The sequence below is a fragment of the Gymnoscopelus microlampas genome (genome assembly GCF_963454915.1).
Source record: "Gymnoscopelus microlampas genome assembly, chromosome: 18".
NCBI classification, from domain to species: Eukaryota; Metazoa; Chordata; class Actinopteri; order Myctophiformes; family Myctophidae; genus Gymnoscopelus; species Gymnoscopelus microlampas.
Window position 1 is genome coordinate 7,447,209 of NC_139955.1, and position 16,696 is coordinate 7,463,904.

General features: G+C 43.2%; 1 protein-coding gene across 1 annotated transcript in view; it reads left to right on the forward strand.

Annotated features, from left to right (window-relative positions):
• nlgn3a (neuroligin 3a) overlaps positions 1 to 3,285 on the forward strand; it is a 200,806-nt gene extending 197,521 nt beyond the window's left edge. Inside the window, exon 5 of the mRNA XM_084085976.1 lies at positions 2,410 to 3,285. Within this exon, the coding sequence (XP_083942102.1) occupies positions 2,410 to 3,277 (868 nt within the window). The 3' untranslated portion in view covers positions 3,278 to 3,285. The remainder of the gene's footprint in view (positions 1 to 2,409) is intronic.
• The last annotated feature ends 13,411 nt before the right edge of the window (positions 3,286 to 16,696 follow it).

The following is a 16,696-nucleotide window of genomic DNA, read 5'->3' on the forward strand; positions in this document are numbered from 1 at the left end:
AACTTGGTCACATGGCAGAGTGTGATTGTAAGAGATTGCCATATGTTAATGAATAGGCTCTATGCACAGCAGCCATTTTGGAGAAAAATTGGGCCTCTTCTGACTTCCTTCACAGGTGTTACCAATGATACTAATGAAGGCTCTGTTCCATTCTGGTCAAACAGAGTCAGGGTGCTGATATTGTGCATGTTGGCTCACTAGAGATACTAGTGGGTCTCAAAGTGTGGTCCAGGGATCCTCATGGTTCCTTGAGAGGGTGTAACTCTGAGAGTGTACAAATGGAACCAAATGGACCCTCCCGGGTCCATTTGGTTCCATTTGTACACTCTCAGAGTTATGGGGGTCCTTGAAATTAAAAAGTTTGAGAACCACTGTGCTACACTAAATGGAACAGAGCCTTCATTAGTGTCATTGGTAACACCTGTGAAGGAAGCAAGGAAGGGGCCCAATTTCTGTCCAATATGGCTGCTGTGCATAGAGCCTATTCACTCAATTACGTCAATAGCTTCCCTGGAATGGCTGGCCATCCAGGATGCTGCTGAGAAAGTGAAAAGTGAAACGGTGACCTCTGTAGATCAAAGCTGGTACTGCACCTTGGGCACCGCAGATCTTATCTCGTTCCTTTCTCCCCATTCCTCCCCGTCACTGTCTGTCCATTGCACACCGACGGCACCGTGCACTCTTGTGCACGTTCCCCATGTCTTTCTTGTACACACATGCATGGACACAGGCATGTGTAGGCTATACACAGATATACACACAGATATACACACACATACAGCTCTGCAGCTCCCTCTTAGTCAGTGGTGTAAAGTAACTAAGTACATTTACTCAAGTACTGTACTTAAAGTACAATTTTGAGGTAAACCAATTTAGAGGTAAACCTAGGCTATTTGAAAATAGCCGATCTTCAAGCTCACAACGCAATCGCGACGCGTTGTGAGCTTGTAGATCTGCTATTTTCAAACATTAAGTACTTTTACTTTTGGTACTTTAAGTACATTTTTATACCAATACTTTTGTACTTTTACTAAAGTAACCTTTTTTATTCCGGACTTTTACTTAAGTAACAGAGTACTTCTAACATTGCAGTATTGATACTTTTACTTAAGTAAAACATTTGAGTACTTTTTCCACCACTGCTCTTAGTTAGCATCTTGATTAATATGGTCCACTTTCCATCATGTACACTGGAAGCTAATGCACACTGCGTTGCCTTCCCCGAGCAATTAGCAGAGGGGGGCTCCACCGGCGCTGGATTATCAACAACTAGATGCCTCCTGACGTGAGCGCCTGAAGCCTGCTGACTTATTCATATGTGTTTACTTAAAAAATAAAAAAAATAAAAAGCCCCATCCTGGTTCTGTGATTGGGGGGGGGGGGGCATCAGAGCCGGATTAACCCTTTAAGACCTGAAGCCGATTCTACAAATGTCTTCTAAATCCCAACAGTATTCTGAAAAAAACGTATGTTTCTATAATCGGTGCTGCTCAAACTTTTTCATGTCATGGACCCCCAAAATGATATGTATTTGACCGCAGACCCCCATCTCAAAATATGTTGTGTCCAGGGACCCCCCAGAAGCAAGGATTTGAGTTAAAAATGTTCGCTTTAAAAGACTATAAAAATATTAATTTGCACACCTTTTCTAGATTTTTCAAAAATAGCAGATCTACAAGCTCATAGCGCGGCACTCGGTGCCGCGCTATGAGCTTGTAGATCTGCTATTTTTGAATAGCCAAAGTGTAAAATAATGCTTTTTAGTCAGGTCTTAGAGGGTTCAGAACGACATCAGGAGAGATGAGACAGGTGCGATGCCTTATTTTATGCTCCGCCATACGACAGTATCGCACACCGAAAATAGCCGATCTACAAGCTCGGGAGGTTGAATTAGATCTTAGAGAGACAGGCGGGCATGCTTTGCCCACCGAGGGTCGAAGACTAAAAAGGGAAAGCCATGGTTCAAACATGGCAGATTATCCTGACGCTAGAAGTGATTCGGGCCGGAAACAAATGAATGAGCAGCAGATCCATTTTGTCAATTGTCTGCCAAGGACTGTATCACTCAAGACAGATGTAGAAAATGTAATACAGACCTCACCACAGACACCTGGATCTATTATTAATAGCCATCCCCTTGTAATTCAGGGAGTGTTTGCTTTTGTCTGGTTTGGAGTGCACTGAGGGCCGGGCTTTGTGCCAGACGAGATCAATACATCTGACAGTCGTAACTGAGCTGACCTTTCACAGTGTGACTCAAACTATATCCGATACCGCGTACCGTTGTTTAATTGATTCATATCTTCCACAGCATGTTAGGGGGATCTCTCAATGTCTCCGGCTGACACTGACTCTCACCCTCTCTCTTATTCTCTCTCTCGCTCTTGTTCTCTCTCTCTCTTTCCTCAGGGACCCCAACAAGCCTGTACCACAGGACACCAAGTTCATCCACACCAAGGCAAACCGCTTCGAGGAAGTGGCGTGGTCCAAGTACAACCCCCAGGACCAGCTCTACCTTCACATCGGCCTGAAGCCGCGCGTGCGGGACCACTACCGCGCCACCAAGGTGGCCTTCTGGAAGCACCTGGTGCCACACCTCTACAACCTCCACGACATGTTCCACTACACGTCCACCACCACCAAAGTGCCGCCGCCGGAGACCACGCAGAACACCCTGTCCACCAAGAGGCCCAACGGGAAGACGTCGTGGCCGCTCAACACCAAGCGGCCCCCCATGTCGCCGGCCTACAACAGCGAGGACAAGGAGTCGTGGGACGACGACGAGGAGTCGGGCCCCCTGGTGGTGGAGAACCCGCGGGACTACTCCACGGAGCTGAGCGTGACCATCGCCGTGGGCGCCTCCCTGCTGTTCCTCAACGTGCTGGCCTTCGCCGCCCTCTACTACCGCAAGGACAAGCGGCGCCAGGACTCCGGCCACCACGGGGTGCCCAGCCCGCAGCAGCGCCAGACCACCGCCAACGACATCGGCCACGGCCACGCGCCCGAGGAGGAGATCATGTCGCTGCAGATGAACCAGACGCACCACGAGTGCGAGGCGGGCAACGCCAACGAGGGCGCGCTGCGGCTGGCCTCGCTGCCCGACTACACGCTCACGCTGCGGCGCTCTCCGGACGACATCCCCCTGATGACCCCGAACACCATCACCATGATCCCCAACTCCCTGGTGGGCATGCCCAACCTGCACCCGTACAACACCTTCACGGCCGGGTTCAACTCCACCGGCCTGCCGCACTCGCACTCCACCACTCGCGTATAGCTTTAAGGAGGCCAAGAGGTTAGCCCGGCGCGCGCGAGAGGCGGAGGCTAGCCGCGTCGGTGTAGGGCGGAGGACGAAAAAGAGAGCGGAGAGGATTGTGTTTTATAAATACCACAGGGAGGGGGGAGGGGGGTTGGCGATGGGAAGGGCAGGAGTCGGATTAAATGCGAAGAGATTTAAATAGACTTTTACTACGAGGAGAGTCACTGAAAGCTCTCTGTGGATGTCAAGTTGTGCAGAGCTGCCAAAATAAAACTGCTTGCCCCCCCCCCCCCCCTCGTCCCAACCCATGGGGAGGGGGACCTTTCTGCAGTGGTTTTTAGTTGTTGTTTTCTTTTCTAAATAATCATTTTAAAAGCCTTTTTAAGCAGACTGAGGAGAATATATCTATACACACACTTGGGTTTTTTTCTTCTTGAATTCATAGCGAAAACAAAGAAAAGTGCTTTTTATTTCCCATTCCCTCACTCCTGCGGGAGACATACCAAGAACAATGGCCTCTATACGTGAATACTCGCGCAATGTTTTTAATTGCTTTTTTCGGGGGGGTTTTGTTTTATGGTTCTATGCCTTACAGAAGCTTGTTTTGTTTAGTTTTCCTATCTATTCTCTGAGACTGAGACTATTCCGAGTGGAGTGTGTTATACGCCGACTTAGACTCAAAGATGAGAGACTAAATCCTGGTTGGAATGGGAACCTTGACGTGCAGATGTGGAGATTTTAAACCCATTTTGGGCAACCTTTTTTTTTTGCGCTGCATAGCCACACAAATGGCGTCATCTTTTTTTTTTCTTTTCTTTTTTTTTGCTCGCATAGAAATGATTTGTTTGGGACCGACTTTTGCCACGAGTTCAGAAGGCCGAGATTAAAACTAATGTTACTGTGATTGTTTTTGTTAAAGGAAAAAAAAAAGAAGTGCATCTTTTACAGCCAATTTATCTGTTAAAAGCTATCTGATATTATCTCCACAAAGTGTGCACGTACCACATGCTGCTTAGAGCACCTGTGTGTTTGTGTGCATGTGAAAATGGTTTCCGGTTTCCTGCGCGCCCTCGCGGTTACGAGACTCCAGATAAAGGACGAGGCAGATTGTCTGAACGTGAGAAAGAAGAGGCAGCGTGGGGGTGTGTGTGTGTGCGTGCGTGCGTGCGCGCGTGAGTGTGTGTGTGTGTGTCCGTGCACCTGTTTTGTTTTTGGTTCGTTTGTTGGGTGTATAATGTGGCAGGATGGGGGCGGGGTGGGGTTTATCTACTCATGTTGTTAATTTCGTTTCACAACCACCAGTGTATCTGCTGCGTCTCTGGGTGTCTGTCTTTGCGAAATAGCACTTTTGTTATTTTAAGAAAAAGTTATATATGTCTAATTTTTTTGCTTAAAGATTACAAAAATAAATCTATTATTTTACGTGTAAGAGATGAAAAAAATATATAGCTAAAGATTCAAGCAAACTAACTGACATGATTCCATTGACTTTGTAAGAGTTCCTCTTAAGAAGCAGAGAGTGGCCTGTTTGCACTGAATCAACCTACATCAGTGCACACTTGTATTTCTTTGAATATATATATAAATATGGGCATACATACATATATGTATAGGGCTTCTATGGAGATATCGCTCCACTTGACAGGGCGATTACTGTTGGGGTCACACCGAAAAGCGCCAACATAAATAAAGTAATTTCTATGTAATGTTGTCGTCCTTCACGACATCCCAATCCAAGACCACGCTAGGTGTCTTTGTAAGAGCTCTATATGTATATCTATGTATAAATATATTTAATATTTATTTATGTATACCAGATGCATACATGCTGATTGTGCCACGTGCCAAATTAAAACTGTAAAAATGAAGAGGAGAAGGATTCTCTCAAATTTTTTTCCTCCCTCGTGATCACAGTTTGTTTGTTTCTCTTCATATTTTACGGTTTCCCTTTCGAGAAAAGAAATAACACTTGGTTCACGTCTCCCTAAAGGATTTCCTGTCTGCACCCCTTTCTCTCTCTCTCTCTCTCTGTCTCTCCATCTGTCGGTCTGTGTGTCTGTCTCTCTGCGTCTCTCTCTCTCTCTCCCCCCGCCCCCCCCCCCCCCACCACTCTCTTTCACTCTAAAAAAACAACAACTTTGAGAACAGGGTAACAGCTTGGGGGTCTATCTGCGTGCAACATTTCACTCTTAATTCATGCAAAGTCGTGCACGCAGCGATGGGAGATTGTGCAGAGATAGGCTCGATGGTGTACACATACTTTATCTTTTACAGTACATCATCCTCATGGAGGAAATTATAGCTAATCATTGCTTGTGACAAACTACAGTGGAAAGTAACTAACTACATTTACTCAAGTACTGCACTTAGATACAATTTTGAGGTACTTTTACTTCACTTGAGTATGTCTCAAGAGGCAAATATTGTACTTTTTACTCCACTACAATGATTTGAGATCTCTAGTTACTTTGCAGATTTAGATTGTATTATAAAACAATCATTACCACTTCAACCGTATTTTATATATCAGCTATTTGAAATTAGCTGCTCTACAAGCTCACAACGCGGCGCAGTGTGACACGTTGTGAGCTTGCCATTTCCCAAACATTTTGACACATTTTAGTACTTTTACTTTTGGTACTTTAAGCACATACTTTTGTACTTTTACTCAAGTAAACACAGGACTTTCATTTGTAAAATTGTATTTCCACATGGTAGCATTGCTACTTTTACTTAAGTAAAACAAAGAAAGAAAAATAATTCTTGCACCACTGGCTGTGACAGCCTGTCAGGCCATATGCATAAAGCGTTTTAGTACAGGTGCACACCACATGCATTTAGGATATCCTAGTAAAACGCGTGCAGATCTGAAACCAACCAGCCTCTGGGGTTATGGTGCAGTGAAATGGTAGAACTGACTGTACTGGTCCTAACTCAGCACTCCATCTCTCAGACACTTTGCTCATGAGGGCACCAGACATTTCCTTATGAATCACCTACAGTATCTCTGGCACGTTTAATGACTGGAGACGCAGTCGAGCGGGCGGTACACTGTCCGGTCAGCTCATCGCTCGTCGGGCCGCTAGCACAGAGAGAGAGAGAGAGAGAGAGGGTTATTTGAGGGGAAGTGCTGAGCATTCCACTGATCTTTATGAGTCACCTCTCGCTCTCGCTCATCTCTGCCGTATATGGGCCTCACTTCCTGGTCGACCGCTCTCTCGACTCTCGAATCGTCATCTCAAAAGTCCAATTCATACTTCATCGTGCGACCACGTTGCTCACGGAAAATAACTGATCTTCAACTAAACAACCCCAACAGGTTATTTTTGTATTATTTACTTGAAAATCTGTTATGTTCAGTCAGCAGTTATTTTCGCCGACTTTATCATAAAGTGGTATTGACCACAGGTCCTGTTATGTCTGTGTGACTACTAGAATATAAACAGCTGACAACAAAAAAATAAACTCTACATCACTGTTGCCTTATAGTCCTATGCTGAAAATGCATCCCAATTGCCCGAGAAAACTTTTGGCATTTTACATTTCTGCAAACCATGGATAGTTTTTGTGAAGAATGCAGACCATGTCGGTTCAATAAACCAATGCAGGCACGCCAACAGAAGCGGTTGAAGCGTGTGTCGAGAATGCCGAGCGGTGTGATCGCCGTGGTGTCGACTCAGCGCCATCGGTGTTGCATACCAATAGGAATCTCTTATAATTTACTATAGCTCCAAGTACTTGGAGTACTATTACAATTAAATTTATAATTTCGTATGCTTCACATAATTTGGCCGTTGGGGAAAACCCTCACTTTAGGTGATTTTTAAGATTTTGGTCTTGCATGCGCAGGTAAGGGGTCAGTCATGGTGGGTTTAAATGTGAGTGTATTACTGTATGTATGAATTCATGATTTATTTCCATGTTTAGTCTCCTACAACTCATCCGTTACAAGACAATACTGTAAGTCACCAAAAACCCATAAAACGTTCAATTCTCAACCATAGCTGCACGGTAAACAGTTTACCGAAAGAGAAGGAAGCGTTGACATATTTGTAGCCTATCACACAAGCCAGCATATGTCACATCATGTATATTCTCTTTGTACGCTTAATCACATGCTCTCATCCCATTCTCTAAAAAGTCAGAAAATGCAAATAGCTTGTGTTCAAAGAGCCACCTGAATGTATCTGCAATGTATCACGTAGGCTACACCTTTTTAAACACTAGCTAGCTAAATGACAATAAAACGGGACTTTTTTTTTATTGCTTTCATTGTGTTAATTACAAAGCCATGCATTCTAAACCCCAACCGGGAACGGTCAGTCTCAAGGTGCAGGGGGCATGACCACAGACACAAGTTGGGCACATAATCTTTGTCTCTTTGATAACAGAGCACAAACATATTTTTCACAAGAAGAATATGTTCATAGATAGACCTTTATTGATCCCGCAGGGGTAATTCAGTTGCCAGTGTGCTTTTTACCATGCCGAGTTTGCTTTATACAATTTGTCCCCCGACCTTTTTTCTGATGAGAAACAAACAGGATTTGTTTAACCTAAAGGAGGTGTCCGCAGTATTTTTGGAAAACATGGTTTTGCCCTGATTTCTTTTATATACTGTACGCCTTTCTGTCCTCTAGCAGTTTTGTCACTGTGGGTTTGGCTTGTATTGTAATATGTGGGTCAGGAAAGCACCTGTGGACACTTTATCGACAGGATTTACAGGACACAGTATTTACTATTTACATGGTATTGATTTGCAGGTAAAAAGAAACATCTTTATAATATTCCAAGTGCCAAGTCAAAAGGAGGATGTGTGGACTCTTGACTACAATACTTCTCTTCCCAATAACCTGCACAGTAAAAAACTGTATTAATTTATCACCACATGGTGTTTATAAAACTTGATATTAAATAGGATATGCCAAAAGCCCCGTTGTGCAAAAGCAAAACGCACAATCTCTATACATAGTTGTGTTATTATCAGCATCAGCAATGATAATCATTTCATCACAACAGAGTCGGTGCTGCTGCTATTGTTAATTAGAAGGCTATCATATTGGTAAAACCTGTGTTTGTGTGCCTTTTGTGTGCCATATGCCAAAATAATAGGGTAGGCTAAACACTGTTTACCCTATTCTTTTTGGCATATAGCTGCCGTGAAAAGGGTGTAGGCTATATATAATATAGAAAAGTACCATTTCTTTAACTTTATAGGAGTCTCTCGTCTTCTTCCTAAGGTCGTCCACTCTACTCCATCGAGTTCAGCTTGTTTGACAAGTTCTGACTTAATAACTCATACTGTATAAGCTATTGCATAGGCTACTTAATTGATAAATAGCAAGCCTATAACCCATTATATACAGCATTCATAACTCTGAGTCCATACTATGGTGTCACGCTCATAACACATCAAAACAACATGTCGCTCGCTGAATGTCAAGTTCCGACGTTTTTGGTGACTTCCTGTCAGTGCTTTTTGAAGAAAATTATGAAATGAAAGGAACCTTTTTCATGAAATGATTCCCCTTCTTCCTTGACATTTTTTCCTTTCCTTTGGGAAGCACCACTGGTGTTCAACGTCTCACAACACTCACGGCATCACTGAAACACAGACCGCTCAAGCCTCAAACAGCCAGCAGCGAACTGTAATCTGATTGGACAAACGACCATCCAACATGATTACAGTGGAATGAAAAAATAATAGTAATAATAATATAATCTTTCAAACATGATGTGCTTCTTTGGCTATTCAAATATTATACATTTATTACAACAACGTTTTTGCATCATAACATTCCTATTTTTTCTGGGTTAATTATTGAGTTAATTATTTCAAATGATCACCATGACCATCTGATTTGGTGTCAATGGGTTTGAGCTTGCAAAAGAATTGAAATGTAGGGCTTACTCATAAAGTTTCTGCGAAATGGGGTGTTTGCACTGGATAGGCCCGTTATGACACTTGTCCTGTGAGAACTGTGTGAGAGATTATGAACAGATTTATATAGGCCTACTATATAAATCATATGTAGCAGCAGTGGCTCTGAGCCTCATGCCTGATGACCAAAAGCCTAATATCTCCCCCGGCCAAGGGGAATTCCACTTTAGGCTAGTGGTAACTAGCCTAAAGTGGAGGAGGAAAGCCTGGTATTCGTTATTAAATTGCCCGTGTGATGCGGTCTAGGCCACACCTACTGAAAAAAAGTGAAAAAATATATTCTGGTTCCGGTTTTGCGGCGCCGCTTTGTCTTGGTTCCCCCTGTTTGTTTCCCCAATCCGTATTTAAATGGAATAGAATTTCCCCGTGGGATAAAAAATCACACCCTGTGTGAAGGAAGCGGTGCCTTTGGGGCGGGGCTTAACTCATTTCAGTTCGTCCCTATTGGTGGTCTGAGTCCACTTACCAAATTTGTACTTGGTAGCATGCTGCAAACTGGAATAATGGCTGTTTAAAGCCCAGCCAATGGGCAGACAGAGGGGGCGGGGCTTAAGTAATTACAGTTCGTCCCTATTGGTGGTCTAAGTCCACATACCAAATTTGGACTTGGTGGCATGCTGCAAACTGGACTTACGGCTGTTTAAAGCCCAGCCAATAGGAAGACAGAGGGGGCGGGGCTTAATTAATTTCAGTCCGTCCCTATTGGTGGTTTAGTCCATGTACAAAATGTGTACTCCGTAGCATGCTGCAAACTGGAGTTATAGCTGTTTAAATGCCGTGCTCATACGCCGTGCTCATACGGACGTCAAGTGTGTGTGTGTGTGTGTGTGTGTGTGTGTGTGTGTGTGTGTGTGTGTGTGTGTGTGTGTGTGTGTGTGTGTGTGTGTGTGTGTGTGTGTGTGCGCATGTGTGCAGTATTGGCTTGTGTGTGTGTTTGTGTGTTTGTGTGTGTGTGTGTGAACTGGAGTTATAGCTGTTTAAATGCCGTGCTCATACGCCGTGCTCATACGGACATAACATACGGACGGACGGACGGACGGACGGACGGACGGACGGACAGAGTCAAATGTAGAGCGGTTGGCACTGCTAAAAAGGTAGACAGACGCTAAATAGTCTCCGGAAAATACACTCACATTTATATTTGTTTTGTATTTTTTTTAAATAAGCTAAACTAGGATCTAGCATCAAGGATTTTATTAGGTAGGCCCTATTACAATGCCCTTGATCGCGGCCAGAGTTATTTTGGGGTGAGGCTTGCGTGTTCCGGCCACCTGATGACGTAGGGTTGGAGTTTTTTTTTTGCTTTTTTTTGCATACTACGAAAAGCCCAGAAAGTACACGTGCATCTTTATTATTGATTTGAATACTTAGTCATTACAATTTTATAGTGTGCACAAACTAGCAATGTTGTCTATCTGCGCCGTGGTGCGCTCTGCGCTGTCACCAATGTGTGCCGACGGTTTTTGTCATGTACCCCATCATAGTAGGCCTATCTTGATTTGAATTGCTAATAGGCTCTATGCACAGCAGCCATATTGTAAAGAAATTGGGCCTCTTCTTACTTCCTTCACAGGTGTTACCAATGATACTAATGAAGGCTCTGTTCCATTCTGGTCAGGGTGCTGATATTGTGCATGTGGGCTCACTAGAAACACTCCATTTTGGTTCCCAAATGGCCCGTTATGGTGGGTGTGTAACTCTGAGAGTGTACAAATGGAACCAAATGGACCCGTAAGGGTCCATTTGGTTCCATTTGTACACTCTCAGAGTTATGGGGGTCCTTGAAAATAAGACAACCACTATGCCACACTAAATGGAACAGAGCCTTAATTAGTATAATTGGTAACACCTGTGAAGGAAGTAAGGAAGGGGCCCAATTCAATGCATTTTTTCTTCTGTCGATAATATCATTTAGAACCCTTTTCCTCTATTCTTATTAATGTACAGACATGACTGCAGTTATGCCTATTAGTGGCCTGGTTGGTGTCCATTGCGTGGTGCATTTCACTGTTGAAGGTAATCTTTAAAGCTGCATGCTTTAAATGTTTAATGTTACCAGTGGTGGACAGTAACAAAGTACATTTAGCATACTTGAGTAGCCTACTCTACTTAAGTATTCTTTTTTTTTTTTAAATATATTGTACTTTTGACTACACTGCATTTCTAGGAAGGGAAAAAGTAGGCTTACATGGTCTGTATCTAGATATATGAAACATATTTTGGTCTGTATCTAGAAATATGAAACATATTTTGGTCTGTATCTAGAAATATGAAACATATTTTGGTCTGTATCTAGAAATATGAAACATATTTTGGTCTGTATCTAGAAATATGAAACATATTTTGGTCTGTATCTAGAAATATGAAACATATTTTGGTCCGTATCTAGAAATATGAAACATATTTTGGTTTCAGAAACATCAATATGAAACGTATCCATGGTTTGCAGAGACTTTAAATGCCGTTTAAATGTCTCCGGTAACACCACTGGAAATGTACACCCACGGCACTGCGGAAAGGAAAGACTTGTCTGGGTCAGTCTTTGGGGCAGAAGAAATGTTTAAACTCTCCAGACTGCAAAATAAGTATACGGGTCAGCATTAGGCAGCACTGATGCGAGGCATGGACAAGGAACTATGGCTGTTTTGTCACAGGAACAGGAAGAAGTTGTACCAAAACAGGTTGTGGGGTTTTGGCACAGTAGACCCCTTCGTTACGGTTAGGTTAGTTTGCACTCGGACAGCGGCACATGTCTAAAAGTGGGTCACCGCTGAGAGACAACTATCAAAGGCAAGGAAACTGTGTGTGTGTGTGTGTGGGGGGGGGGGTGGGGGGGGTGGTCCTGGTAGCCATGGAGACGCGGTTGGGGATACACTGCCTCAAGAAGAGCCGCCTAATTAGCACCGGTGGTGTACCAAGATTTGACTCCCTGCCAGAATTTGACTTCGCCTCGCATAGCAGGCCTACGGTGCCATAGATGGGATAGAGCCTGGTTCTTCTCATGGAACGTCGTGATTAAGGTAGAGCTATGTGTCGGGGTGGAGGTCAGCGTATACGGCTATAGTGACGGAGTGTAGCAGGACTAGGGTGCACCGAAGGTGGCTATAGGTGTCATTGTGTACAATCAGTGGGCTCTTGTAGGAGTTTAGTGGGCCCCTCAGGCAAAAAAAGAAAAAAGAATGACCTTAGTGTCAATGACGTAGAAAACGTACATAATGAAGAAAGCCTATCGATTGGATTTTGCCCCAAATAACAAGGCGAGTTCTGACAAGAATAGAGAGGGGGGGGTGGGGGGGGGGGCTTGGGGTCGAATTACAGCAGGGGAATCAAATCTCAGCACAACACCTGTTCTGAAAGAGAGAGGAGCGGCGAGTTTCACAGTGGCGACGCGGTGGTACAGTGACCGAAAAAACGGGGTCAGTCCATCAAGACGTCACCTAAAGGCTTGATTAGATCTGCACAGCGCTGCCTCCCATGATGCAACAGGACACATGAGTTACGAGTGAAACACTTCCCTACAGTTATGGTTTGCTTTGCAGCTCGGTAACCGCGTGCTTGAAAGTGACATCATTCATGGATTGGCTGGAATGCCCCTGTGGGGGCGTCGTGTGACTTCCTCGACAGCACTGAAGACAAACCCCAGTCTAGGAAATGGATGTGCCAAATTACACCGTGCCACCCGTAGGGAGCCGCCCAGGCACAGGTGTGTGGGTGTGTATGTGTGTGTGTGTGTGTGTGTGTGCGCGCGCGCGCTCGCTACTGAGAATTGTATTTCTACCAGTCGAGCATGTTGTTATCTATATTTTCCCTCTCACCCTCGTTTCTCTTCTCCCGTCCTTCATCGTCTCTTTGGTCCCGTTCTCTTTCATGATGCCGTTTTCTTTTCTTTTTTTTTTGTCCTTCCTTCTCAGACGAGTGCTTCCTTCCTGCACGGCTCTACCTCTCTCACCGCACACCATACGCTTTCGTCCCTCGCCTCTTCCTCTTCCTCAACTCCCAACACTATGTGGGCCTTTCTGTGTGGAGTTTGCATGTTCTCCCCATGTCCCCTAGGGCGTTGATTCTCAAAGTGGGGTCCGGGGACCCCCAGGGGGGGGGGGGGGTTTCAGGGGACATTTGTAACTCAAATATTTGCTTCTGGGGGTCCCTGGAACAACATATTTTGAGATGGGGGTCCGCGGCCAAATACGTATAATTTTGGGGGTCCTTGACATGAAAAAGTTGAGAACCACTGCCCTAGGGTAGGGACATTTGTAACTCAAATATTTGCTTCTGGGGGTCCCTGGAACAACATATTTTGAGATGGGGGTCCGCGGCCAAATACGTATAATTTTGGGGGTCCTTGACATGAAAAAGTTGAGAACCACTGCCCTAGGGTAGGTACCCACACAAAAAAAACATGCAGCAATGCTGCCTCCCCCTAGTCAGCCAGGGCGCCTGATGGAGGGAAAAGGAACTGGTTGGAATAACGTGCTCCGATATGGACAAAAATCGAGCTTGTAGGCTTCTAGGTCAGCTATTTTCACAATTTTTAACATTTAGTTTAGCATAAACTGGTGATTAAATGAATAAGTGATTAAAACCAGGAAAAGACAACATGTCATCACGATATTCAAAGTCCCAGTCTCATATCATGATATCGATATATTGACCAATCCTATTATAATCTGGAGCACTTATGTTTACTTTTATACCAGTGGTTCTAAAAGTGGGGTCCGGGGACCCCCAGGCGTCCTTGAGGGGGTTCCAGGCAAAGTTTTAAGACCTGGAACGCATCTGTGTCACTTTAGATTTCTTTGGCTATTCAAAAATAGCAGATGTACAAGCTCATAGCGCGGCACCAAGTGCCGCGCAATGAGCTTGTAGATCTGCTATTTTTTTTAAATATTGATTTTTATTTTTTTAGAAAAGGATTTAGAAAACATTTTTAAGAATTGCCTCAGGTCTTAATGGGTTAGCATAAAAACCAGTTCAACCACATTTAACCCTGTATAGGCCTACATTGGCTATTTGGAAAATGTAACTATCTACAAGCGTGTCGTGAGCTTGTAGATCTGCTATTTTCAAGAAATCTTGAAAAAATATTTTTGAAACATTTTAACAACACAAATCTTGTATGGGGGTCCCTGGCACAAAATATTTTCTCATGGGGGTCCACTGCAAAATACAGCACATATTAATTTTGGGGTCCTTGACATAAAATTGTTTGAGAACCACTGCTTTATACACCGATAAGGTATAAATCAGGCTTTATTCATTTCCAATCACTTAGGAGCTCTTTTTTTGTGTGTGTTTCTCTGCTGTGGGAAGAAAAAAAAGAAAAAGCTAATGAATGTTTCTCATTGACCAGTGGAGTAGAACCGACACTCCTGTAGTTTAAATTTAAATGGCCTGTTTTTCTCAGAGGCACGTACGCGCCCACACACCGTACTCTGCCAAAACATCAATAATCTGTTATATTACATTGTGGATTTTTTTCCCTTTTCTTCTCTTTCACATGGAGCATAAACAATATTTTTCCGCTTTAAAAGAAAAAGGAGCATTAAGCACTAGAACTAGTTTAAGCCAACAACATTTGAACCTTAAATAAATAAATAAAACAAGGCTTTTGACTGCCAATACATCACACAATCTCTCAGTTTATCTCTGTAATTGTATAGACGATTAAAGAGTATTAAAGATGCCCTGTTATCTATCTATATTTATAGATTGTATTTATTTACAGTATACACTCTGCACACTGGTAACATAATCAGAATAAAATATCTTATCTTCTTTCTGTATTTTATCGTGGCTTCCTAATGCAGAGAGAGACATCCAAATTCAATTGTCCTTGTGAGCAGGGAGCCATATGAGAACTTACAAAGTCCCCTTTCTGTAAGTGATAGAAGTTTTATGTCGGTTTCTGTTTTCTCTCCCTAAAACGTTGACTCTGTGGGATATTTTTTTGTTTTCTCTGCTCCTAAATTAATTACGTTGCCCGCAGCAAAGCATGGCAGGATATTGTTGGTGCTGTCTGTTAGTGTGTCTGTTAGTGTGACTGTTAGTGTGTGTGTGTGTGTGTGTGTGTGTGTGTGTGTGTGTGTGTGTGTGTGTGTGTGTGTGTGTGTGTGTGTGTGTGTGTGTGTGTGTGTGTGTGTGTGTGTGTGTGTGTGTGTGTGTGTGTGTGTGTGTGTGTGTGTGTTTCCTTCCATTAGTTTGTTAGGAAGATCAGATTTTCATGAAACTTAGAGATGATGATCAGTGGGCTGCCCTGGAGAGAAGATCAACCATTGGATTTAAAAAGGTCAAAAGTCAAGGTAACAAGTCACAAGTAAGAAGGGGTGGGTGGACTTTCAACAAACTTTGGGTGGGACTGATCAGTTGTGCTGACGCTCGTTGACGCTCGTTAATGTTATATACTGTACATCAAGCTAATCATGTGTCTGCACTCATTTCTGGTTTCGGACAAGAATTGTCCTTTTGGTCCTCAAAAACGGCACTTATCAATGAATCGATTCATTGATCGATAAGGTTATCAACTATCAATTAATTAATTCATCAATAATTTGCATCCCTACATTGAACCACTTAAACCCTCAATACTTAGTAAACTTGACATTTGGCTGTGTGCTTGGTCCGCGTTTTTCACTTTGCCGAATTTCTTTGCCGAAAATAGCTGATCTACAAGTTCACAACGTATCGTGACACATTGTGAGCATGTACATCTGCAATTTTCTGTGAAAGTACCCCCAGAATGGGAATGCTAGGGTTCAAGGGGTTAATACAAAATTAAAAAAAAGATAATGTTCCTATCACACAAACATTTGGCGCCCCCCCCCTGGAGTAACTCTGAGGGCCCCCAAGAGATCCCAGCCATATGCCATAACATGTTGAATTATAGCACAAGTGTGTGTTATCTATGATCAACTTTACCTGAACCTAAGTAATAGAAAATGTCAAGAACTAATAGTGAATAATACAGTGAACTGTTAATGACACATTAATCTCGGCTAAGTAGCTTTGAATCAGAATTCTAGCTTTAGCAAAAACGGTTTGATGTTCCATGCTTTAGGCAATGTTTTGTCAAATATAAGGCTTGCCTTTATTAGGATGCCAATTTAGCCAAAAATGTGTGGAACATTAAAAGGGAAGTTTTTAATTGACAAGAAATGTAAGAAACTGGGCAGACAAAACAGAAATAGTATACATTCAGCTATTATCAGTAGCAAACTAGAAATACGCTCTGGTATAATATAAAATGTATGTGTTAACAGTGGGGAATGTAGAGGTACAGTAAAGCATGTATTTAGCTGCAGATTCCCACTGGAAAATATTATGTTCCAGGAACCCCAAGATTTGTGTTGTTGGAATGTTTCAAAAATATTCAAAAAAAACGGGGGAAAAAGAACATTCTTGGGAGCTAGATCTGCTATTTTCAAATAGCCAATTTATATAGGGTTGACGTGGTAAAACAGATTTTGATACTGCTGCGGGGACCTCCTGGAACCCTCTCA